The 24,526-nt window shown below is 43.3% G+C and overlaps 1 protein-coding gene across 2 annotated transcripts in view; it reads left to right on the top strand.

The window, feature by feature from the left end:
• Positions 1 to 24,526, top strand: part of ate1 (arginyltransferase 1) — a 65,145-nt gene that overhangs the window by 26,168 nt on the left and 14,451 nt on the right. For both annotated transcript variants that reach the window (XM_033613965.2, XM_033613966.2), the window contains exons 8-10: positions 1,727 to 1,759; positions 8,371 to 8,552; positions 13,221 to 13,320. In XM_033613965.2, coding sequence (XP_033469856.1) covers positions 1,727 to 1,759; positions 8,371 to 8,552; positions 13,221 to 13,320 — 315 coding nt within the window. The remainder of the gene's footprint in view (positions 1 to 1,726; positions 1,760 to 8,370; positions 8,553 to 13,220; positions 13,321 to 24,526) is intronic.

The following is a 24,526-nucleotide window of genomic DNA, read 5'->3' on the forward strand; positions in this document are numbered from 1 at the left end:
TGTAAATGTCCAGACACGAAAATAAAATAATCATTCATATTCATTCATTCATTCATTCATTCACAACAAAACACCTGTCAGTATCGGCAAAGCATTTCAGAGATGGACAGATAATAGTTCAGCCCTCTGCTAACCAGAGCTAAAGTCCCACAGCTGTGGCTAATTCAAGTTAATTGTTATGTCGCTAGCTAGAGCCTCAAATCACAACACGTCCTCTGCCTTACTCCCTGCCGCTACGGACTACTTCACCGAGACGAGAGCAGGCAACAGCATTCCGGAGATGGACCTTTAGTCAGTGGCTGTAGGAACTTTCGGTTGCTGCCATTACACAAGTAAGACCCACCCTGCTGTGACACTCGATGCTGGTGTTTGTGCTGGCTGAATTTGAGTTGCTACAGCCACTGACTGAAAGTCTGTCTCCATAGCTGCTGCCTGCCCTCCTCCTGGTGAAGTAATCTATAGTGCCTGAAAGTGTAGTGGAGGGACAGCAGGTAGGTGTGCTAGCTAGGTGATTCTCGTCTCATTTTTTTGTTGATAAACAGAGTGAGAGTGAGTGGGCAAAGAAAGGATAAACGAATGTGCTGTGAGCAGCTCTACAATGAAATATAATTAAATAAATCTATGTATGGATGTAATGTATGAAGTGTGTGCATATGTCCATGCCCCTCTAGTAGGAGGGGCTTAGGACAGAGAGGGGAGAGCTGCAGGAGGAGGGTGTATTTTCATATTCTGTCTTTTGTATGTGTGTGTGTGTGTGTGTGTGTGTGTTTTCTCAAAAACGGCAGCTTTAAATCATAAGTGGCAGAGAAGTTAGAAAGCCTAGAGTCAGGGTTTGAATGAGGGCAAACAAATACATTATTATTGGAGCCATTGGTTAATAAGGAATGTCATAAACTAACCTCCTATTTTATCTGTTGTTTTACATAGTTCATATCCCCCTCTTGTTTATTTAGTCCTGTCTGAAACTTCCCCATTATACGTTTATGATACTTTGGTGCTATTCTAGACTTTCGTCCTGCTCACCAGACAGTGGAGCCAATGTCGAACATATCTGCAAATGAAAGACACAGCTGGATTGTAGCATTTCCTTGTGAAATATGAACTTGAAACTGTGGTGTGGCGCATGAGGGTGAGATAGACCGAGCAAACCAAAAGCTGTCCATCACTGCTCCACTGTGGCCGTGCTGGTTCTCATTATAGATGGGGGTTTTGGCTCTAGACGTGGAAGCGTGCTACGTTTGTCTTCCAGTCCTGCAGGTCAGCTCGTCTGTAAACACACTGCTCTCAACCCTGGCGCTAAAAAAGAAGGAGCACAGGAAATAGTAGAGAGAATGGAAGAAAGATTTTAATGTTTCCACAGACATAAATTCCCCCAGTAATTGATATCTCATGCGCATTTAAAAGCTTGTTCAGAGGTTGGCTATTTTGACGGCAGCGTTATTTAAGCTGTCACTATGTCCTCTCTGGACTGTGAGCTTCAGTTGATAGGCTAAATGTTTTCATTTGTGTAAATACAATCTTCCTTTTATGTCCCTTTGTGAATGGGGGGGGGGGGGGCTGCATTCGATATGTGACACCTGAGTGAGGAGAAAACAGGGAGGGATAAACTATAGGACAGCAGTGGAGATGTGTATGGTTTTCATTTGTGCTTTTTCAAAAGAGTGGTTGACCCAGAGAACTAACTGTTTTTCTCTCTGTCCCCCCACCCTTCTGCCTCCCTCCACAGTTCCGGAGATTTCTCTGTGATTCACCACTAGAGGTATGTATTTCCTTTGGCCTGTTGACAGTTTAATGAAACCTCTTTTGAAATGTCCCTCTTCATCAATATGTGTTACCTGTAATGATTTAAAAACCAAGAGAAAGTCCTCCCTGGTGAAATTACTGTCACAGAGATGATAATCATTTGAAAAATGTCCAGCGTTTCAGTATTTAGTTTTTTTCATCACACACACTCAAAAGGGGATAAATGTACACTAGTTCCTCCCGTCTAGCACATACCTATCCAACCACCTTTGCTCTGTCTCTTCAAGAGCCCTCCAGCTGGATTGAGGGGGGGTTAAGGGATTTAGGAAGGGGGTTTTGTTTCATTTCAGAGGGGTTTTTAATTTAGGCCTGTCTAAGTGAAAGGTTGTGTCGAGGGAGGAAAACAGTGAAATGTGGTGTCCAGATTGCGTTGCGACTGTGTTCAACACAAGGTCTTCAGACCGAACCTTTCCTGTGGCCTTCACAGAATGAGACATATCACTGCTCTTCACTTTGTGTGGTGTGGTATAGATTACAGGCTGATCAAGCAGCTCGGAGGGCATCAGTTTGGGACCTAACAGACAGCTATCGGCCTAGTTAGCAAAAAGGAGTAATTATTTAGGCACCATTGGAAGTTTTATATCAGCGTCAGGTGCAGTGATTAATACAATCTTACTGCTGATCCATTTGCTTATTACATTTTTAGATGCTTATAATATGAAGGATATTGATGGCATCTGGATTGGGATTCACTGTTAAGCTTTGGTATTCTCTGTGGTCACTGAGTGAGACGTAGCTGCAGCCAGGCATCACTGAGCACTTAGCAGGCCCGGTGAGCTGCAGCCTTCAGAAACACCAGTGGACCTGTTGGGTCAGGACAATTACACCAGCAATTAGACCCAGGATGGGTACTTATAACAGCTGCTTTAATGGGATTGAGGGCCAGGAGCACACAAACTGACTAACACGGAGACGCACAAACACAGTCACCCTGTGTTGCCCCCGTGGGCCCCCTCAGGTCTTCACTAATGAACATCATTAGTGTTTATAGGAAACAAGCTTTTATCACCTCGTCAAGGCTGGCGGCCAGGCACACTGAATTACACAGTCCTGCACACATACACACACACACGTGCACACACTTACTGTGGCACACTGCCTCACATATCTTTCTGCCTTCACTGTCCTCTCCTCTCAGACTGGTTCAGGGGGCCGTCTCCATTCGCTTGGCCTACTCTCACCCAACTTGTTTTTTTTATTTCTTTCTCTGATCTCCCTCCCTGTCTTCTCCTGTCTCTCTCCAAATGCTCTCCATTTCAGAGTGATTATGCGTGGCTTTCTGCGCTACCTCTGCGTGTCGGCCTCCATCTGTCTCCAATCAGAGCGCTATTAAAATACACACACAGACACTCACCACATGGACCTGCATACTGTGTGGTTCATCAGCTCACATGTAAGCCTGCATTTATACAAATGTATGCAAACAGCGTACTTACAAATCCAACTGCGGCTAATTAGGGCCCAGGTTGTCTGACTTGTTTGTTTGTTGCTGTGTTCCATTTCACCAAAATTGCAGAGGATTCATGCTGAAACGCAGGTAATTAACATCAGCTGTCTCTGATTCCTCTGCATGTTTTAGTACATTTACGCACACAAGCTGACGCGTAAACACACTCCTGCAGTCTAATAAACAGTGGCACATCAGTACCTGCAAGCACGATGAGCAGCAGTCATGCAGGTGTCTGTCACCGCACTTGACTCTGGTGAGGTCTAAGTGGCATGTGCTGGAGAAACTCAAGGTTTTATGAGCTGTGTGGGGTTCGTGCACTCATTCTGTTTCTATTTATTTTTCTTTACGGCCTCCTTATGTGTCTAACCAAGGGGCAAACCCTCATTAACAGGGGTGTTGGCCAATTAGTCACTACGTTTTTTTTATGGCCACACTCCAAAGCTTTCTCTCCGTCTGTCCTTCTGTGATTTGGTTTCTCTTTCTTTTCCTGAGAAGGAGAGAATGAGAATTTTCATTATGTTAAGAAACAGAGATACACATCAGCAGGGAATGCACCAGCTGGCATACCATAGTAGTGAACACACAGGCTCTACTGTATACACACCTCAGCTGTAAGCCAAAAACAGAAAAGTCGACCAGCTTTGTCCACTGTAAAACAACAGAACAACTCTGTAAATGAGTTCATTAGTAAAGTTAATTCCACTTTGTCCTTTTGTAGCATGGGAGAAGTAAGTATTTTTGTATACTGACAATAATGGGCGCTCATGATGTGAGTTATGCTACACCTGCAGGCTGCTTGCAGGACTTACTCTGTGCATGTTTGCGGTTGTGTGGAGATGCACATTTGAGATTTGAAGATGGAGAGGGAGACTTTGAAATGTGTGAGTTCAGCATCTGTTGTCGGTCAGTGTCAGAATCATAACAGCATCATTACTGCAGAAGGTCTAACAGCTCTGTGTTGCAGATTTGCACAGAGTTGATGGTAAGCTGAAAGAAAAAGTAGTGTCACGGTAAACCTTCACACTTCACTGATTTGATTTCTGCCCAAAAGCAATTAAAAAATGCAATGCAAATAACTTTAATAAACATTTCCAACACAGTTGAAGTAAGAAACCACACGTTGCAGTATTACTTCAAAGTCATGTTTTTTAAACGCAAAGGGCTAATAAATAATACATGCAAAATAAATACAAGAAAATTTAGTACAAATAAACATCATAAATAAGAACAAATGAAATGAAAATTAATGGCCCTGACAAACAAACAAGAAATTGTAAGTGAAACCATGCTCATCCCAAATATATTGTGTAATTCACTATTGTTGTAAGGAAACGGAATAAACTCAAAGCTATTTCCTAAATCTGTTCTTCAGCTAACATCTGCCACATCCTCTAAGCACAAGCCAAGCTTTTGTCCGTTCTCTTATTGGAAAACAATGTTCCAAACAACTGCTTTGATCAGACGCTTTGTGGGGTTTCATCACATTGAATGGAACGTCACTCTCATTGTCCAATTTGGGACTTTGGATCAGTGTGTTAAACAGAAAACATAGAAACGATTCTTTAAAAGGCATTAATGCACTGCAGAATCCTCCTATGGGCCACCAATTGGTCCACTGACTTTTCAACCACATACAATAATGTCCTTTAAGATGTTTGATGCTACAGGGGAAACATCATCAATAGCAGTGAAGGACATTTTCATTTCAAGCTTAAAAAAACTGGAACGAAATAGTCTGGTTTTCTGTTTATTGTTTGGAGATGCTGTTAGTATGGTAAAATGATATGGTGGAATAATAAACTCAGTACAAACAGTTTTGTCAGTATATGATCATAATCTCATTCAGCAATATATTTTATTGTATTTAGATACAACTTATCCCTGGGCTTGTAGCTGTCAAACTGTAAGACCATTTTTACGTCCAGATTAGGCTTATATTTGGTTTGGGATTTGCTAGAATAAGCAGTTTGAAGGGATACCAGGTTTCAACCAGCATAGCAATGTGGGTAGGGTATGTAAATGAGCTGTGGTAAACTTCCCTCCATTTTACCAGTGCCTAGATCTCTCTGCTCATTTACAATCTGCTGGTGGATTTTCGCTGGCTCTTGGGCTGTTTGCTCTAACTACAAATGGTACTTCCTCCTGTCTGAATGCCCGCCGCCATCACACACACAGACTATAGAAGTGAATTGAGAGAGAGAGCCACCCCTGTCTCTCTTTCTCTGAAGCTCCAACCAAACTGATCAAACTGTAAAACTAGGGCTGATCAAATATAAACCAAAAGTCTGTTAACGTTTTGCCTATTTATCACCCGAAATCTCTTCAGAAACATATTTTAGTGCACTGTTTGGCTGCAGTGTAAGAATTTGGGGAATTGTGCACCATATGGTTTCCTTTACATTTAAAACGGAGACTAAAAAGAAATTGTAAATCTAAGCAATGCTTATTAGATATGAACCAACATTCAGTTACTGCGTTGCCTGTTTCTGGCCTCAGAAGTTTTCAAAAACATATTCATGCTTACTGTGTAGCTTAACAATGAAGTCATTTATTAGCATCAGGCCCCCAGGAAGTGCGCCAGGTCTTGAAACAGTGTCCAAACAGTGGCACTGCAATTACTGAAGTCCGTCACGTGATGCCATTGGGCCCAAGAAGACTTTTTCCCATAGACTTACATTGGCAAAGAGATCACCATAAATCAGTGGATACATTTTTTGAACGTCACAACCCCTGTGAAATTACTTATGCCACCATCAAGATTTATTTAGTTGGGTTCAATAGCATTTGTAAAGTCTAAAAATGTCATCCTTGCCTTGTTGGGCCCAATAATGAGGAAGCAGTACTGATGATGTAAGTAATTTCATACCCTGAAAATAGAGCTTCTTTGGCTATATGCGCCACCGAGGAACTTTCATAGGAACGAACAAGGCCCTGCTGCCAATGCTGTATCCAGGTCTCTTAATACATCCATGGTTACCATCCTGCTGCTGGGTTGTTTTCAGACAGGCAAGTTGCATAATGTTACCCACCAGTAGGGGCGTCTGTTGGTCCAGTGTGGTGTTTTCTACCTTTTGAGCTAAAAGCTAATCCCACAGTCCTCTTTCTTTGTTTCTCTGGTCATGTAGCACCAATTTCAAAAGTATTTGCGTCTTTCGACTGCACAGACAGCCCAGCTTTGTGAAAAGACCATCTTTCCAGAGGTGAAATACTTCTTGAACAAATTCCAACAACTTTAAACAACCACAGAAGAGTGTCTCATACAAGGTTTCTGTTTCTGCCGATTTTACGTTGTTGAAACAAATAGTCAGTGCACCACCTCCCCACCTTGTCGAGACACGTACACCACTCACACGGCCCTGTATTTAGGCCATATGAGAGCGATTTGGGGCTGCAGGGGAAGCTCTGGGGTGGTTTGAAGTGTTCCAGAGAATGTTTAGATTGTTGTCACAGTGGCAAGGACACAACCATTAAGCTGTCGTCTGAGGTGAGGCGCGGGTCAGTCAGACAAGATCGGCCTTGGACATGGCATGAACTCAGAAACAAACACGCTAACTCAGACAGACGTTACTTCTTTTGCACAGGCATTGCTCAACCTTGTATACTCGAGGTAGGGCAAGAAAAAAAATCTGCCTCTCTTATACACACTGATCACCTCTCGCTCTTTTCCTTTTACTTACAACTTCTAAATGACACAGAGGGGCCTCCGACAAAGCCTTCAGTGTTTCTGGGGGAACTGGTGCCAAGAAATTACAGGCTGCCTGCTTTCACAGACGGACAGATCCCCCAACCTCAGACACACACACATACACACACAGCTACATAGAGTGTAGTGCTTGCTCCAGGTGTGGTGCCTGTCACCCTTCAACACCCCCAGCTGCCCACCAAAAAACTGCATTTTTTTATTTGAGTCTTCCCTCCCCCGTTTTTGCCTAAACCCACATCATCTTTATGTCATATCATATATCATATGCCCTCTGATGTGGGGGAACATTTAGACAATTTAATCATTCCTTCCCACCCAACTACTCACACACACACAAAAGTAAATGGACTCTGGTGTATATTGTGTCAGACAGGTAATCAGACCTGAGTGTTCGAGGGGCCTGAGCGAGGGGGGGATATAATTTTATTTTTACTACCCGCTCTACTTGAGAAAACCTTACATGGTGGTAAGGAGGAATGTGGCACACAGTCACCCCATTGGTTATGCTCAGCTCTGTGGGGTCACAGAGCTGCAGGGAGTGTGTGTTTGTGTGTGTCTGTGTGCCTTGTTTTTATTTGGTCAGGTTTAATTTGGTCAGAGTGTGGGCCCAGTGGCGCGATGGATTAGCCAACTAGCTCTCTCAGTGTTGTGATAACTAGCAGCGTCTGCGCTACTTAACTAGGTCCAGATGAATGTTGGTGAGGAGTAAGGATCCTGTTACTCGTGCACCAAAGAAAGACACACACACAAACCAATACCCTGGCTTACCATTGACTTTTAACCCTAACCCCAAGCCTCTCGTCTTAAGCCGCTGTGATAAAAGCAGTAAAGTGACTTGATTGAAAAAACCCAGCATGTGGATCCCTATGAGAAACGCAACGTGTGTCGAACACTTAACTGTTTTATTAATGGGGTAGACTCAAGCACGCGGGTGTGCTCCAACACCCACATTCTTTCATACCACATGGAGAGAGCAGACACAGACATATAGGAGAAAGCTTGGCAACACTCCACCACCGCCTGGTGAAATGGATTTTGCTCACGCAGGGTCTTTTATTAAAAAGTCCTCTCCTGGAGTGTTTCTGTGGCCAGCCCCCCCCCCCCAAACTCCACCCCTGCTCCTGCTCTCGCTCCACATTTGGGAGCCATTAGCAGGCTGAATGTGAGGCTACTGTACACCCCCACACATAATGCGTGAGGCCTGGCAGGGAAAAGTCTGGATTATGATACACCATCATACAGGTGTGTGTGTGTGTATAAGACAGTATAAAAACAGTCCTATTAAATACCACATTCTCATTCCACTGTAATTTATATGTTTCACATACAAACTATATGTCACACAAGAGTTATACTGCAGTTATGAGCAGTAACCACCTTCTGTTACTGTTTCTCTCTCTTTGCTTCTCCCCAGGCAGAACATTCTCCAGATGGGCCCGAGGTGGGCTACGGCTCCTTCCACCAGCAGTACTGGCTGGACGGGCGCATCGTAGCGGTGGGGGTGATTGATATCCTGCCTACCTGTGTGTCCTCTGTCTACCTGTACTACCACCCAGACTTTGCCTCACTGTCTCTGGGCTCCTACTCTGCTCTCAGGTTGGTTGCCAGAACCCATCATCCCTTTTCTGTTGCTTTTAAATAGAGGTTTGCAGTCTTTTTTAACACCTTTTTTAAAGCCAAGGACCCATCTGTCATCAGTGCTAATGCTGTGAGGAAAGGGAGGTTTCAGAAAAAAATGGATTAACTTACTTCATCTGACCCCTTGGGACAGATAAAGTGATCTGCCTTATCTGCACATTTGGTCCTCAAGGTATTTTACGTTAAACGCTATTATGAGACCAATCACAAATCCTGCAACGAGGTCATGAGTGAAGCGAGCAAACATAATGTTAAATGGTTTACATGGGACATATTTGCCCAACGTCAGTCTTCACAAAGTAGTGAAGGAGTTGCACATGAAATTGCTGTGTGGTAAGCAGTTCAGTGATGGAGGGTTAGTAGCAGGGGCCTGCTTGGTGAAAGTGGTCGACTTCATATGTCCTGAACCTGTGCGGCCCCTTGGTAATGTGCTGACTCTCTAGATTGCCAATTAGTCATCAAAACTTTAAACCTGCACACTCAGTGCATACATAGGCTAAATAAAATGTGGATAATATAAAATAATATACCAAACTATTTTATCTATTTTATATTTTAAAATTGATATGTTATTTAATGATCTATAAAGCCTTTTGTATAAAAAAATTATATAATGATTATTTGAATTAATGAGTATAAAACTTTTCACAGGCCTCCAGAAAGATTGCTATTGACCCACTTGTGTCCCCAGACCCCACTGCTTTGAAAGACTTCTTATGTAATTGTCATAAACATACTAGATAATGGTGGAGATGATTGGTAGCCCCATTGGCATGTCAGGGGTAGTGTCAGTGCTCATGTTTCATAAAATCAGGACCATATTTTGTTGCTTCCTGTCACAGTTTTTTTCCTGCAATTTGTTCTGATTGCTATTAAACAAGAAGTCCCCTTCAACTTCTTTGCAGCAGATGTCCTGTCAAATGTAACCCAGTGGTGAACATTGCAAATTATGATGAAGAAGGCAGTAAAACTTTAGTAATATCCAGATTTTATCCTGTAATTGTTTCTTAGAATGAATGAGTAGGGTGATGATTTGATGCCTCTCATTGGTCAACATTCTCGTCTTTGTTCTCACTTTTATTCTTCCTCCCCTCTCATTCCCTCATATTTGCCCTCCTCTTAACCTGCTCTCTCCCTGACTCTTGATCTTTTTGTCTCCTCCCAAATTTTTATCTTTCCTTAGAACTGTATACTATAAGTGCCATAATACTGTAGGTTAGGAAAAGTACCTCTTTCTTCACAGTTGATTGGCCAAGGCAGTGCTCTGTTTGTGGTTCAGTCGACGACAGTTCTCTCTGCCAAGATGAAATAAGAGAACACACACGTACACTACAGGCGCACATATCTGGCGTTTCCTGTAAAATGTAACCCAATAATGTGAGAAAGGCTTTTAAAAATACTTCTGCGCAGATGTGGGAGACAGGGTGAGCTCGGCTTCAAAGTTGGTGTGTACAGGTGTTCGTATGTGAGTTGTGAGCGCTCGTTCATGCGCACATGTAATCGCACACCACGTCAGCCCAGCAGCTCGGACAGACAGGCTCTGCTAATGTAGAGGGAACACCCTGGTCATCATAAGCACACAGCTCCCCATCACTTATTATTTTAAGAGTCTGACTCCAAGAGTAACACAGAGAGCTCGGTGTGTGGAGGAGGCCTTGGAGAAGGGAGCCAGCGGGACTAAAATCCTCCCGCTTGTTTACAGACACCAGAGCCGGGGCCTTTGATCAGGTCTGGACACTCCCTAGTCTGCTTGGCCTGGCTTACTCTGTCCAAAACTTACTGTTCAGAATGCATGGGCGCACACACACCCACACAACTTGTGCAAACAGTCATTACATTAGATGGTGTTTCTTCTCCACAGTAAGCCCAACTGGACTGGAACCTGTGCTGTTTAACCATGCACAAGTGCACTCCTTTAAGAAAACAGCATTTAAAAAAAATCTTGTTGAACTTTTTCCTAGTAAGAAAAAGTCATGGAAAGGTCATGGAAAGACAGAGAAAAGGTTGGGAATTTTACACAAGTGCTTCTGTGGGGATTTGTCATTATCAGAGAAAACGGAATTTAGCTAAGGTCACAGTTGCGGTTAAATATGTATGTTACAAAAATGTAAGAAAAAGGTGCAGTCTGTACAGTAGTTTCTGTGTGAATACGTGCGATTCAGCAGTAGAAACAGGAGAGGGAGATGTTGAGAAATTTCTTGTGGGAGAGTAGCTCCTTGTGCCTCAGGGCCCTGAGGACAGAAGGAGGAGGAGGAGAAGTAAAGAGGCACATAATGAGGTGCCTGAGGCGCTGTGTGTAGGAAACACAGCTGGTGTCCAACCTGGATCACTTTCTTATGGGGATGTCCTGATTATGTTGTGTAGCCACTGATCCTGATCCAGGTCCTTAATTATTCAGTAATAATTGCTGATACTACACTCAATTGATTTTTTTTTTCCTCGTATATTTTTTCATTCATAATAAAGTAACAGAATACACATGTAAACTGCAGTAAGCCTACATTAGAAAAATTAAAACTGTTTAGATTTTAGACAGCTGGAAAAATCTGCATTACAACATTACATTAATGATTTTTGAAATAATATTTTCATAGTGTCCCATAGTTGTGCATACTTGTAAAGGAAAGGAGTGCAATTTAAGTTAATGTTAAGTTTATGTTGTGGCTTGCTGCCACATGCTGTCGTATCGATTTAAACTGCAGGCTTCTGTTTGTTTATGTTGTGTGCTGTTCAATTTACATGCCTTGAACTCGCTCACAACTTTGTACAGGTCCATTACTAAGGGAGCATCACTGTGCTGGAGCAAACAAGCAAGTGATTGGAAATGGATCGGACTTTACATAGACAATGAAGGCCTGGATTAATCCTGCAGCTAGCTTGAGACACCCCTAGTTATTTAGATATTTACAGTGTATACGTATACTGTGTGATTTCAGGTGAATTTCCTCGAAGCTTCTGTGGTTCCCATCCCCAGTGGCTCACTTTGCATTTTATACCTGGCCAATCAACACTATTCTTGCAGTGTTTGGTAATGAAATGTTTCCGCATGCATGCGAGGCTGCAGTAAGCACCTTGTGGTATGCACTATTATGGGCCCTTTGTGTCTGTGTGTGTGTGTATGTATGTGTGTGTGTCTGCACATCAGTATGAGGGAAGCTGTGCAGGAGCAGAGGGCTTGATAATTGGCTTGTGCTGGAGTGTCAGATGGCTGAAGAGGGGATAATGGCGGACTCAAGCTGCTGCCATGGGGGTGGAGGTGGGGGTGTGAAGGCCTCAAGTGAAGGGGGGGGATGCAGGGCTTTTTGTGAATGGGCCCCTCGCCTCTCTTGACCCCCCTCCCCCAATTCAGGCCTGCCGGGCGCTTTTGTGGAGAGGGGATGGGAACCCAGGAACCTGGCAGCAAGCGGGTGACCTTCTAGCACCTCGCTCTAGCTGCCTCTCTTCTCCCTCCCTTTCTCTTTCTTGACCCTCCTCTTTTATATTCTCCTCCTGCTCTCTCTCTCCCTGTCTCTCCCCCTCCCTGGCTTGGCCTGCTTTGTCCCATGTCTTATTTTTCAGTGCATCTATTTTATTTTAAGGCCTCTTTCTCTCTCTGTTAAGTATTGTAAGAAAGGGAATTCTCCCCCTTCATTTAAACGGGTGAAACACAGAGGGTGGAAGGAAGAGTGAAACAAAAAGGGAGAAGAAAGAGGAGCTGGAATTTAGTTATGGAATAGTGAGGGAAACAGCGGAGGGAAAGGGGAAAATAGGCTTTTAGAAAAAGGATGCAATTAAGGAAGAAACTATTAGGGAAAAATAAAGCAGGCAGGACATTTACTGTATTTGAAGAAGCCATATAAATCCTCCAAGTTCTAAATCTTTATTTTACACGCTCTCTCCCTCTTTTTTCACCGCTTTCTTTTCTGCTGGAGGGCTCAATGCTGATAGAGAGAAGGCAGTTGTTTTTGTGTAATGAAATGAGACCAAGAAAAGCTGCCTTTTTGAGTGTGGGTGTTTACTTCCTCAGCTTAGGCACTGCTCTAGTCAGAGCTGCTAGTACCAATTTTATTTCTTAATGCCCTCATTTATACTGTTGATATAGTAACCTGTGAGAAAAACACATTTGAAGTGAGTCGGATCCTGCATCCTTTTCACCTAGACTCTACTTTGACTTTTAATTTTAGGTATTGTAATATTAAGTCATATATTTGAATTTACTCTTTACTTTTTGCGGCTGCTGTTTTCAGTGATCAAAACCAGCTCCAAACTGTGGATCATCTCTTGTGTGATAATTGTTTGACTGTTTCTACATTAGCATACATTTGTAACTAAAACGCAGTGCAAACTATTTAGCATCAACCGACAAACTAAAATCAGCAGCAACTAATGAAATGCATAATTTGAAACCCACGTCACTGTGCAAATTACAAACATGCTTTTGGACCATCTGAAATTTAAAAACACTGCAGTGCAGCACCTCCAACCCAGGATCAGCTGAAAAAGAGAAAGTGGTGCAGGAGTGAGCCATCACTGTAAGAAGCAACAACGCCAGGCTGCATGCAGTATGTGCTGTTTTTGAAAGCCTGAGTCTTTTCTTTCAGTACCTCTCTGAAAAGGTGTGTCTGTGTGTGTTTTTTCCTGCCACAGGGAGATCGCTTTCACCAGGCAGCTGCAGAAACAGTCCCCCAAGTTGTCCTACTACTACCTGGGCTTTTACATTCACTCCTGTCCCAAGATGCGGTATAAGGTATGCATTTTCCCACATTGACATGAACAACACGTTTCTCATGTTTGTCACCTTTTATATAAGCAGCATCTCCATTTGAAAAGCTCAGATGAGTCTGATGCTGGCACAACATCCAAATGCTGAAAAAAATCAAATTGAGGTGTGTCTCACATATTTGATACTTTCATCAAAATATGTTTTCTAAGTTGAAACATTTCCATATCACCTTAAGTATTTTTACATGGGTTTATACTAGTTCTGTGTTACATTTAAAGGGGGGAACAACGTCCATTTTAAAAATTACACGCTATTCCTATGGTCTAAGACAGCACAAAAATTATTAGTAAACATGAAAATGAGCTCCCAAATCCAAAACTAGAGTGCTAACACTCAAATTTGTGATGTCATAGGGTATAAAGTCTGGACCTGGTCCTTGACAATGAATTGGAGAGATGTTATAGATGACACTGAGAGCACCCGGGAGAATGCTCTGAGTATATTGGCACAGTTTCAGTCTAAGGTCTGAGAACACAAAAGTAGAATAAAGCTCATTTGTGTGTGAATAAGAAAACTTTTTGTGGGTTCACAAAATCAGGCTTCAGCTCCAGACTTTATACCCTATGACATTACAAGTTTGAGACTTACTTTTCTGGTTTCTGAGTTTGAGAGAGAGAAGCTCATGTTCTCAAATATTGATTGAACTTTCCAAGGCCATGTAAAAAACATATTAGAATTCCTAATTTAGGTGGTGTCCTCTTTAATATTTCAATCTTTTGGCAACGGCTAGAGAACTGCTCAGCACTAGATGGTCCTGCTGTGAGTTTAACATATGTTTCTGACAATGTAAATGCTGTGCAAACTTTTGCTCTAATGTAATACACTCCTGTTCTGTAAATATCCTGATGGCAGCACCATTAAATTCGTGTTCCTCTTCTCTGTCTTAACATTTAAATATCTGTAAATTGTTAATGATACAAGTTTTAATGGATGTGCAGCATTAAGCTCAATGATGCTACATTGCCATGCTTTGTTTATAATATTTCACAAAGTGTGAGTTTTTGCCGCGCTCTCCAAAATGCCACGATGATATACGACTGCCATTTTGATGTGCAAGCCCATTTTTTGCGAGACAAATGTTTCTGCTCTATCTGTTTGGTGTTTTAATGTTTCACACTGAGCCTCACTTCCACAGCATCTCTCTCCGTTCGTGAGAGACAGTCAAGATATCTGTCCTGTGCTGTTCAGTTATCATATGTGGAGGACAGGCAATAAGCAGTAAAGTGCAACTGTTATCGGCACATCAGGATGATGTGGCAGCGTCACTTTCAATGTGTTGATCCCTCTCCCACACTGTTTACATATCTCTCGCTCCGTCTATCCTCTTCCTGCTTGAAGTAGTCCTCGCCTCTCGGGCCAGGCACCAAAGTGGTTTGTTCCTCTGATTACTTTTGCATAATGTAGGTTTCTATCTTCCTGAGAGGCACTAAATGTCCCAACTGCCTGCTTGTAAAGGAAGAGGAAGACCAGCCCCCTTCTTTTTCCTCTTCTACTTTTGTTATTATAGGTGCAAAGGCCTCAGCAGGGGCCTACCTATGTGTTTCTCCCTCTCATTTCCACATGAATCCTGGCACCTGCTTTAATTTTTCATCTAGTACAGTTTGGAATTTTGCTGTCCATAAATCTTGTCAGCTTAATGACACATATGAAGTATACCATATAGGATGAGAAGGTGCAGCAGCGGGTTGACTATAGAGAAGATAAACTGTAATGATTCAAAGGTAGCTCTGGAATGCCCTGTCAGAGATCCTTTGCTGCTATTAGTACATGAACACGCAAATGCACTATTAGTCTGGCTCATAGGATGTAGACTGTTGGTATAAGCCTGTCATTGGCTGCCTATGTCAGACCGTAATACATTTCTTGGGTGTTACAGTTTTCAAAACCCCTGTCGCTACGTGAAACAAGTCTCCCATCGCCAGAGCTATCTCCACACTTAGTTTTAGGGCTGTGCGTAAAACAACAACAACAACAACAATCTCCGAGCTAGCAACCTACACTCTAACACATCTGTTAATGTTTTCTGTGGTGTTTCCTTTTGTGGGGATATAGTCATTTTAATACAAGGGCTCAACTCCCCATGTGCGAATGTTCCACCAAAACAAGTTCCCTTCTGACACTATTTTGCAAAATCACTGTCACTGTGTCCCAGGCTAAGCCCTGTCCAAGACGATTGTGATCGCTTTAAAGAAACACAAACAACCCAGAATATTTTTTCCCCTTCGTGCAGAATTATGATGGGTTCAGCCAGAGCTTTCTCCAGCAATGGAACAGCGCAACATAGGTTGCTATGGGAGACTAATGCAGTATAGACTCAAATGCACATGGAAAAGTTATTAAGCCTAAACAGCTGATTCATCTGCCGTAAACCTCAAGTTAAGGAGGATAAAATAAGGAGAAATCTAAGTAAAGAGAGTGTGAGAGAAAAAAAAGGGATAGAAGGAAGGTACAGGCAGAGAAGAGTGGACACGACTGCTGAAGACATTAAAGGTTGAGAGGAAGGTCACACTGGTGATGGCAACTGTAACTCAGCAGTGAGGACTGTGTTGCTCACATGTGCAGATATGTGCATAACTTTACATGACTGCAATGGATGTTCTTGAACACAAAATGCATAATGTATATGCATGCACATGCACACAGCACCACTACATACAAACATGCTCACATTCACACCAAACATCACTTTCAGATCTATAGCTTGAGGAGGACGGTGAAAGAAAGCAGCCTTTCCAAGTCGATTAGTTTGGCCAAGATTTACCATTCATTCCGTCTTTCTTTCATTCATCTACTAATTCCTCTATTTCTCTGTCATTTCATTCAGATGTTCCCAGAGCTTGTTCTTGTCCATGGGAGACTGATGTCTTGTTGGGGATTATGGCAAAGTGCCACATCTTTTTATCCATTTACATCTTGTTTTGGGGTTTGCATAGCGCTTTGCCTATTTTCTCAGTTTGGGAGTCTGTGTATGGAATGCATGTGAGTGTGTTTGCTCTGTTTATGTGTCTGTGTGTTGAATCTCGATCGCGCTGTTTGTCTGAGAACGCCGTTACCACAGCACCTAACCCCCCCTGCGCTGGTATTTACTCCCCCCAGCCCCCCATATCTGTTCTTGTGTGTTTGCCATTGCCACGTCTTGTTCACAACCTCCCCACTTCTTCCTATTTTACCCTTGGGGAGGAACACAGAACAAGGGTGAGAAGGTTGCCCAGTTCCCACCTTTGGGCTCTCACACTCCCACAGAAAACACACCCGCGCTCCAACACACTCTCACCACATGCACGGTGTCTCGCTCCATTGTCTGATTTGCATATGAGCCCAAGTAGTTCATTAATGCACAGACATACTGTGGAATTGTTCGAGGCGCTAAGATGGGGAACCCCCTAAACTCCACTGTTATTGTGTTGGAGGTTTTCTGGTTTCTGGATCTCCGTCCTGCTGCTTGCCTCTTTAAAGACCAAAACACCGGCACTTGAACCCCGCTGGACACCACTCAGACCCCTTGAACACCACTCACCTACCCCCTCCTTCCCCCTTGCCACCTCTTAAGGGAACTCCCTCTACCCATCGCTTTCTGAGACCTTGTTCACACTAATGTGGATGCATTTAAAATGACATGTCTGCCTCTCCAGTTGAGCCTTCTGTGCACACTAAGGTGGGGCTTTTCACACTTCAGTTATTTTCGGAAATACTTGGGTAAATATGAACTTGAATTATATAAAGAAAATATTAAAAGGGCTGATATGAAATTGTCAGCTTGTAAACGCTACACAAACACTTCTCTAAGCAAAATCCAACTCCCTCTCACCTCCAACTCTATGTTATTGCTATTTTGTGTTTCAATGTGACCTAGTACAGGTGTTGTCATCAATGATTTTTTCGTGTTTCTGCTGTCAGCAACAGCTTGACTGTAAAACGGGGATTTGGATAGAGGGCTCAGTATGGCAGCAAAGGGATTCCTGTGGTGGTTTGCAGGTAGCATTTATGACTTCCATTCAAATCAATGCATTATACTTGTGTGGACCACTGCTGAAAACACTGTGTGCAAGGTAGGGTCAATTCGTTATTCTATCAGGGCTGCACAGTGCGCAAACAAGGTAGTGCATTTGCAATACGAATTGCAATTTTAGTGGGAGTGGTCATTTTTGCATTTCATCCACAGTGAAAAAAGAATGACGATGATATGATTTTACCTGAGGTTTTTACCAAACAAGTACGTGAGCTTATGTATGGAATATGATTTGTAGGATGAGGCATCTCTGTTGCACCACAATACAGGTCCTGCAATATGGATACTGTACTTGGTCTTATTGTGATTCATATATTAATTCAATTGATTGTGCAGCCATAGGTTCTAATGTTTCTGTGTCAATATGTTAGACATGACCTGACTTTCAGAAAAAGCTTAGATTGCCTTGCTCAGCTCAAAATGCTGAGAGGAATTTTAAAAACGTCTGTTTTGAAACCAGTTTTCTCTCTGTGGAATTCTCATGATTGTTCTTACAGTACTCTCATTCCCTGAGGAGCAATAGAAGTGCATTGTTTATGTAACTGACACCAGCAGCATTGTGAAAGGCTTTTTATGATGACTCGACATAGTGTTCATAGATATTCTGGAGAGTTTTTTAAAACAAGTGGCAAGGTAACACTTTTTAAAGACTCTACCTGCGCGGCTCTTTTGTCTGTCCTGTCCCCTTGTGTCCTCCTGCTGCATGCGTGTCAGGGATTCGGCTATGTAAGGCTACATTCTTAAGAGCGGACTGACGCTTATCTGTGTTTCCAATTTAAAGTTTCTGAATCGAGGAGGAAAGTCTCTTCTGCCAGGTCACATCTCCGCATGCTCATCGGAACAGCTCCATGTGTGATGGGTTTTAAACTTCTTAGCAATGCCAAAGCCTGGACATGGTCCTGTAGAGCAGCCTTAAAGGGTCCTAGAAGACTTGGAGTCCAGCCAGGAACAGGGGGGCTGCCTGGCCAGTGTCAGACCCTCTCCTTTGTTGTCAAAGCTGGGACGGAGCGTCCCACAGAGCCTTGCTGGTTTGGCTGGCGGGTTCAGGGTTAGACGTGACATCCTGCCCCTGGCTGCTGTCCCTGGTCCTTTGGCCCTCCCTTGGTCCTCCCTGGCCCTCTGATGTTGAGCTGTAGAGAGCAGAAGGTGAAGCTGTTGGAGGCTAAATGAGACCAAAGGTCTTGGCCCTTCTGCCACTCTTCTTTTTTCTCCACATTGCCTCTCATGTGAAGCTAAAAGTCATCTGAATTAACCGCTCTCGTGACTTCAGACAGAGTAACTGAGACTTTGGGGCTTAGAGGGCTAAATTCTCTGGCTTGTTGATATTATCCTGAAATGCCACGCAGCATATTTGTAGCTTGTTTGGATGGATTGTGGTCAAATGGGAATAAACACTGAAATCGTACTGCAGCCCAGTCACAAGAGTGCACACACATTTACTGGGTCTTCCCTAACAAAAAAAGCCTGTCACTGCATGCTCTGTAAAATTCTGGCACCATCAAGACATTTTGCAACAGATCTACTTTAGATTCAGCTATAGTTTGTACATTTTCCGATATAACCTGAGGTTCACCTCTTGACATGGTCTGCATTATCATGTTTGTCTGTTAAACCCATAAACAAGTTCCTCAGCCTGCACTTCAACTCACACGTTTTTCTCACCATGTTTTTATTCCCTTGTCCTCCCATAACTCCGCCATCCAGCCTCAGCAGCTCGCAAAATGTACTCAAGAGTTTCATTAGCTTTCATCTGATACATTTCCACTTTTTATTTTGGACAGAACAAGGAGTAAAAGATCCATGCCACATTGTAGCGATTTTCCATTTCTTTGCAGAGGTGTGTGTATGCGTGAGCACTTGTCCGTGTCAGTTATTTTTTGAGTACTGAATAAGCAGACTTTGATGATAACAAACGAGGCGGTCACCCACTTGGCTTTACCAATCTGCAGTACCTGGATTTAACAGATCAAGCACTTTTTCAAGTGTAGCTTACGTGCACACACACAGACAGAATATACACACAGACAGAATACCCAGTCGTATCCAGTTAGTGAGGGAGTGAGAGAGTTACATGAAGTGGCTCTTTACTCTTGTTATTATTGTTCACAGTGAAAGAATGTCTCGTTCTGAGCCCAGGAAACCATTAAATTTTCCACAGAGGGGAAGAAAGGAGGAGTGAGCAAAATAAGTGAAAGGAGGAGGAAGAGGACAGATGGAGAGAAAAAAAAAGGAGTGACAAAATGTGTGCCAAATGAGAAAAGGAGGCAAGATGAAAAGGATTATTCGTTTCCCGGCGGTACTTCACTGACTTTTAAAGAGCCCTTTTTCGCAGCAGCTGCACCTCCGTTCCCTTTCAAATCAGCTCCTCCTCGCCCCGCAAACAACAAACACTGTCAGAGAGTCGGTCAGTTCTCTACCAACAGCCAGCAGTTTACCACATGGCTTTTGAGTTCAGTGGCCCTGAAATGAATCCATCCAGGTGCCAGCTACTGTGTGTAAGAGTATGTCAAGATACGACCGATGAAAGAATTTGATGTTGGTTTCACTTGGTTGCTGCTATGCTAATGTTTGCCCTTAATCAGTGTGTGCCTGCAGGCTTTTCTGTCACCTGCTGCATGAGCTTAGGTCTCATGACATCAATTAGACATGACAAATTGCCTCCCAGCTCAGGCATGTACATCAGACCACATTTTCTCAGGGTATACAAATACACAGCTGCACACAGACATATTTTTTAAAGTTGAATAGTGATCACTACTAAAGTCTCTCATATGCTTTTCTTTTCCTACTGATTTAATTTCAGTTCAATCAAATCAATCCTGATAGCTGGCCCAAAAGAAAAACAATGCTCATCTCTATGAATCATTGCAGTGCCATCGGTAACCGGCAACATATATTAATGTAATGAATCTCTCCCTCAAACTGTGCGCCTCCTCTCCTGGTATGCAGTTGCAAGTTATGACATGTTAAAAAGGCTCTGAGCTGCAGCTATCAGGACCCTGCATGCATGTTATTTTCACTCAAGGGGCCCGTTCAGACAGTATGTTATGTGTACGTGTGTGACCTCGCATTCTGTGTGTCACTTGTTGTACATCTGGGCAGATTAAGAGTGACAGTGAGTGAGTTTGAGGCATCTAGAGGTGGGTGTTTCCCACAGAGGCCCCCATCCCTGCACGCTGTAGTACGCAGCTTTTTTTTAATATGTTGGGTTTGTTCATGATGACATTCCTTTCTTCCATTCCCTTCTTTTCTCCATATAAACATTTGATGAGTTTTTGATGAGTTGTATTGAAAAGGTTTGACAGTGAGCACTAGTGTTTGTGTGGAACTGTGAGTTTACGCTTCACAGGCCCTACAGGTCCAGGCACAGTACAACCATCCCCCCTTTTCTCTTTCTCTGTCTCTCTTTTTTTTGTTTCTGTTCTTCTTTCAGCAACTGTTCAAAAAACCAGCCACCATGCTGGTTGGGATGAAAGATTGATAGGGAGAAGAAGAGATCGGACTGCATAAACTTTCAACTGATTTCATTCAGAGATAAAGCATGGCATCACATTTTGGGCATTACTGGGCTAACAAGCAGGAATGTATTTTTGCATTGGCGAGGATCCTGTTCCTCTAATTGTCATATCTGCATGCTAAGATGCACCAAGTCATGACGGCTCAAATGGAGGTGGTATAAAGTTACTGTGGTGGGTGCACTGTTCCATGTTAAAGCTGATGGCCTCACATGTTTGTTGTAATATTCCTTTTTTCTGTAGCCCACTCTTTCTTTCTGCTTTCTTTCTTTCTTTCTTTCTCTTTCTTGCCAGTAGCATCACCTTCCAACAGTCCTTATGTTAGAAAACCGATGCCCATCAAAATAAGATCAAACCCAACCAGGCCCATTTTCACCCTCTCTGTGAAATTTATAAGCTGAAGCGCACCCCTTTTGCTGCCTTCCAGCTCCCCTCCCCCCGTCTTAAATTGGAGCTTTTCTGACAGAAACAGTTTGGTTTGATTTAGCTCGACAGGAGACCACCAACAGTGCACCTCTCAGCAGAAACATTTGTTTAAAGTTTTTGATCATTTCTCTTTTATGCCTCATCATCTCTTTTTTTTTTCCTTGTGTCCTGCCACGGTTGTGTTTTTAACAAATCATTAACAGGCTACAGCACAGTCTGGGTGGAAGCCACTGCCTGGCACCCACTAGGAGGAGCGCTGACAGGGTTAGGGTCTGAGGGAGCAGAGTTCAAGAGGTCGGGTCAGAGGATTCAGTCGTACTGTGTGTGGAAGGACGGAGTTGAGGAGGGGTAGGAGCGAGGGGGAAGGTGTGAAGGTCACAAGGGCGAAAATAAGAGTTTGGAGATGGTGTCACGCTGAGCAGATCCAGAGCCCTCTAGCTGCCAGCCTGAGGTGTTTGCCTTGCCATTAACTTCACCACTATTTATTTTCAAACCTGCTGCAGCTGCGCCACTTTGTCTGAAACGCCTGGTTTCTTTTTGGCAAAGGAACACATTCAGATCTTTTGATAAGCACTACTGGACAGAATGAGCTGGTCTCATAAATGCAGTTATTGTGGGTGGAGGGCCTCGGGTTTAGTCTTGCAGTTAGAAGTTTTGAGGTGGGGTTTTAAGACCCAAGATTAGGGGCTGTGCCTCTGACTGCGAGTCTGTAAGCTGCGGTCTGTGTCAGACAGGCGTAACAGCTTGCCTTGCCCATAAAGACCAGAGGAGATAAAAGAGATAAAAGTGCCCAGTCTGTGAGCTGATGCCCATAAAAGCGCTGCCATTGGTTCTCAGGGCTCCGTCGAAATGTGATCCTGTAAAAATATTTTCTCCTCATTAACCTGTCAACCGTGGAGCCGTGACGCATAGCCATGTGAGGGAGTGCTGGGACAGAGTGGGGTGGGTGGAGGTGATTGGGTGGTTGTCTTGGGGCCCAAGGGGGGAAACGTACCAGCCTGGATGCTTTATTTGAAGGTCGTCCCGTGGTAATGTGTTGAGTAGGGTGAAAAGGCCTTGGTGGGCCCGGAGTGTTTAAACAGCATCAGTTAGCCTAAATCTTCAAACTCAGACCCCAGACATGTTCGGAGCACTCACTCACTCACAGACCCCAACACACACACAGATGTGTATACATATTGTCACAGACTGTGGTGAAAGTCTCCGTGGACCACTATCTGAGACACGGCTTGTTTGGACGTGTCTTTCATTGACGCTGTCCCTCTGTCCAGCCTGCTTCGTTTTTTGTGTTATTTGTCTAGCTGCGTGTGTGTTTGTGTGAGGTGTGCTGTTTACGTGTGTCCATCAACAGATAGAGGCCCCCCGACTGTGCCCCCTCATCTGGGCAGAATGTGTGGGTTTCCACAGTCTCAGGGCGATAGAGGAGGTGTATTGTGAGAGCTGTATGTTTTAGAGAGAGTATGGATGTAGGGATCAGGGCCTGTGTTTATTGTTTTTTGAGCAAGATTGGCTGAATGCGACCCCGGGTCAGAGTGCTGGCCCAGGCCGTCCTACGTTAGGTCTGCTTGGCTCTGGGTCACACTAGGCGTCTTTGTATACCCTCTGAGTTCAGGCTTGTCCTGAGTGACAACCAGCTGGATAACGCACTGCAAGGAGGCCACAAATGTGACACGGTGACCGTATTTGTCTGTTTGGGTCAAATGTCCATGTTCTGGTGAGAGCGCTTAAGAAATGCTTAATCCTGACATAATATTCCATTCACTATTGGTGTTCAGCCTCCCGTATTATAAAACAGGCTCCTTTTTGTATTGCATGTTATTTTTGGATCTCTTTTGCCAGCAGGTCTAACATTAGTGACCTCATCTATTCTGCGGCCAGCCTAATGTTGCACACTCGGAGCCGCTCTGTCTCATACTGAAGTAGGTGTTCAGTTGACCAGCAGATTACTGTATAACTTAATGCTCTCTCTCCTGCAGAGATCTGAGCTGCTCTGATACTGTTAACAAGAATAGTCTCATTGAGGCTACATGCAGACATTCTGCACAGTGCCTGACTTGTGCACACACACTCATATAAAGGGACACCTCAGGTAGGGGTAGGGAGGGTGAACTGAAGATATGAGCAGGAAATCAGCAGCAGATGTGGGTGTAAAGTAATGCACGTGGAGGCAGGGTAACCCTCCTACTGGGACACCAAGTCCACCTAATGTCTTCTTGACTTTCCTTCATCAAGCCTGAAAGAGGATCACTTTGAACCATGACGCTGCTGTGTCGACTGCAAAGCAATGATGATCTCATCCTCAAAAATTCTTCTAATGCAAGTTGTGACAGTATCTGAGATCTTCTTCATATTAGCATATCGGTGCACTTTATGATATTGGTAGACACTGTCATAGAAGTAAAAGAAAACAGGGAAAACACTAAAGGAACATGGGAACAAAGGGTAAGAATAATGATAAGACATGAAGTCAGTGATGTAAAGTGATACTTATTTTATTGGCCATAGCTCCTGAAACATTTTCTGTTTTTGCAATCATATTAATAATGAATTGTTTGATCTATGTAATGTCAGAATATAGTAAAAAATGCTCAACAGAATTTCCCAAAGCCCAAGTAGACTAAGTCGACCTATACTCCACTTTTCCCTTATCCACTTTTTAATGCTTTAAAACTGAAAGGCAGCAAATCCCCACATTTAAGAAGTCAAAACCAGACAAATATTTGGCATTAAAGATATACTATGCAGGATTTGTCGGCTATTGTTTGTAAACAGTATCGCCACCGAAAGTGAAAGCGAAAGCCAACCCCAGTTTTCTCTGCTTGGCGTTTCGCATCCCTATTTTTGCATTTTTTCAGTACTCTGTCTGCAATTTTTGTATCTTCTTTTTGGATGCATGCTGCTTATGATCTGGCACCTGGTCGCTACCTTTTTTATAAAGTCCCCACCTCACCTGTGTGCTGTAAGCAAAACACAGTAAAAAAAAAAAGAAGAGGAAAATACAATCAGAGGAGTCTCTGTGGATAAATACACCACCACATACTTCTAGTGAGTCATAAGCGATGATTAAGAGGAATTACTTTTGTATTAGTTTACACATTGTTTTTAGGAAAATCCTGCATAGTATACCTTTAAATGACTGCTGACTATTGTTACTCGAAGGTAACGACAGAGCTCTTCTTCTGTTTGTTCCACACAAACCCATTTTGTTGCTGCCAGAAGA

The sequence above is a fragment of the Epinephelus lanceolatus genome, chromosome 17, assembly GCF_041903045.1.
Source record: "Epinephelus lanceolatus isolate andai-2023 chromosome 17, ASM4190304v1, whole genome shotgun sequence".
Lineage (NCBI taxonomy): Eukaryota > Metazoa > Chordata > Actinopteri > Perciformes > Serranidae > Epinephelus > Epinephelus lanceolatus.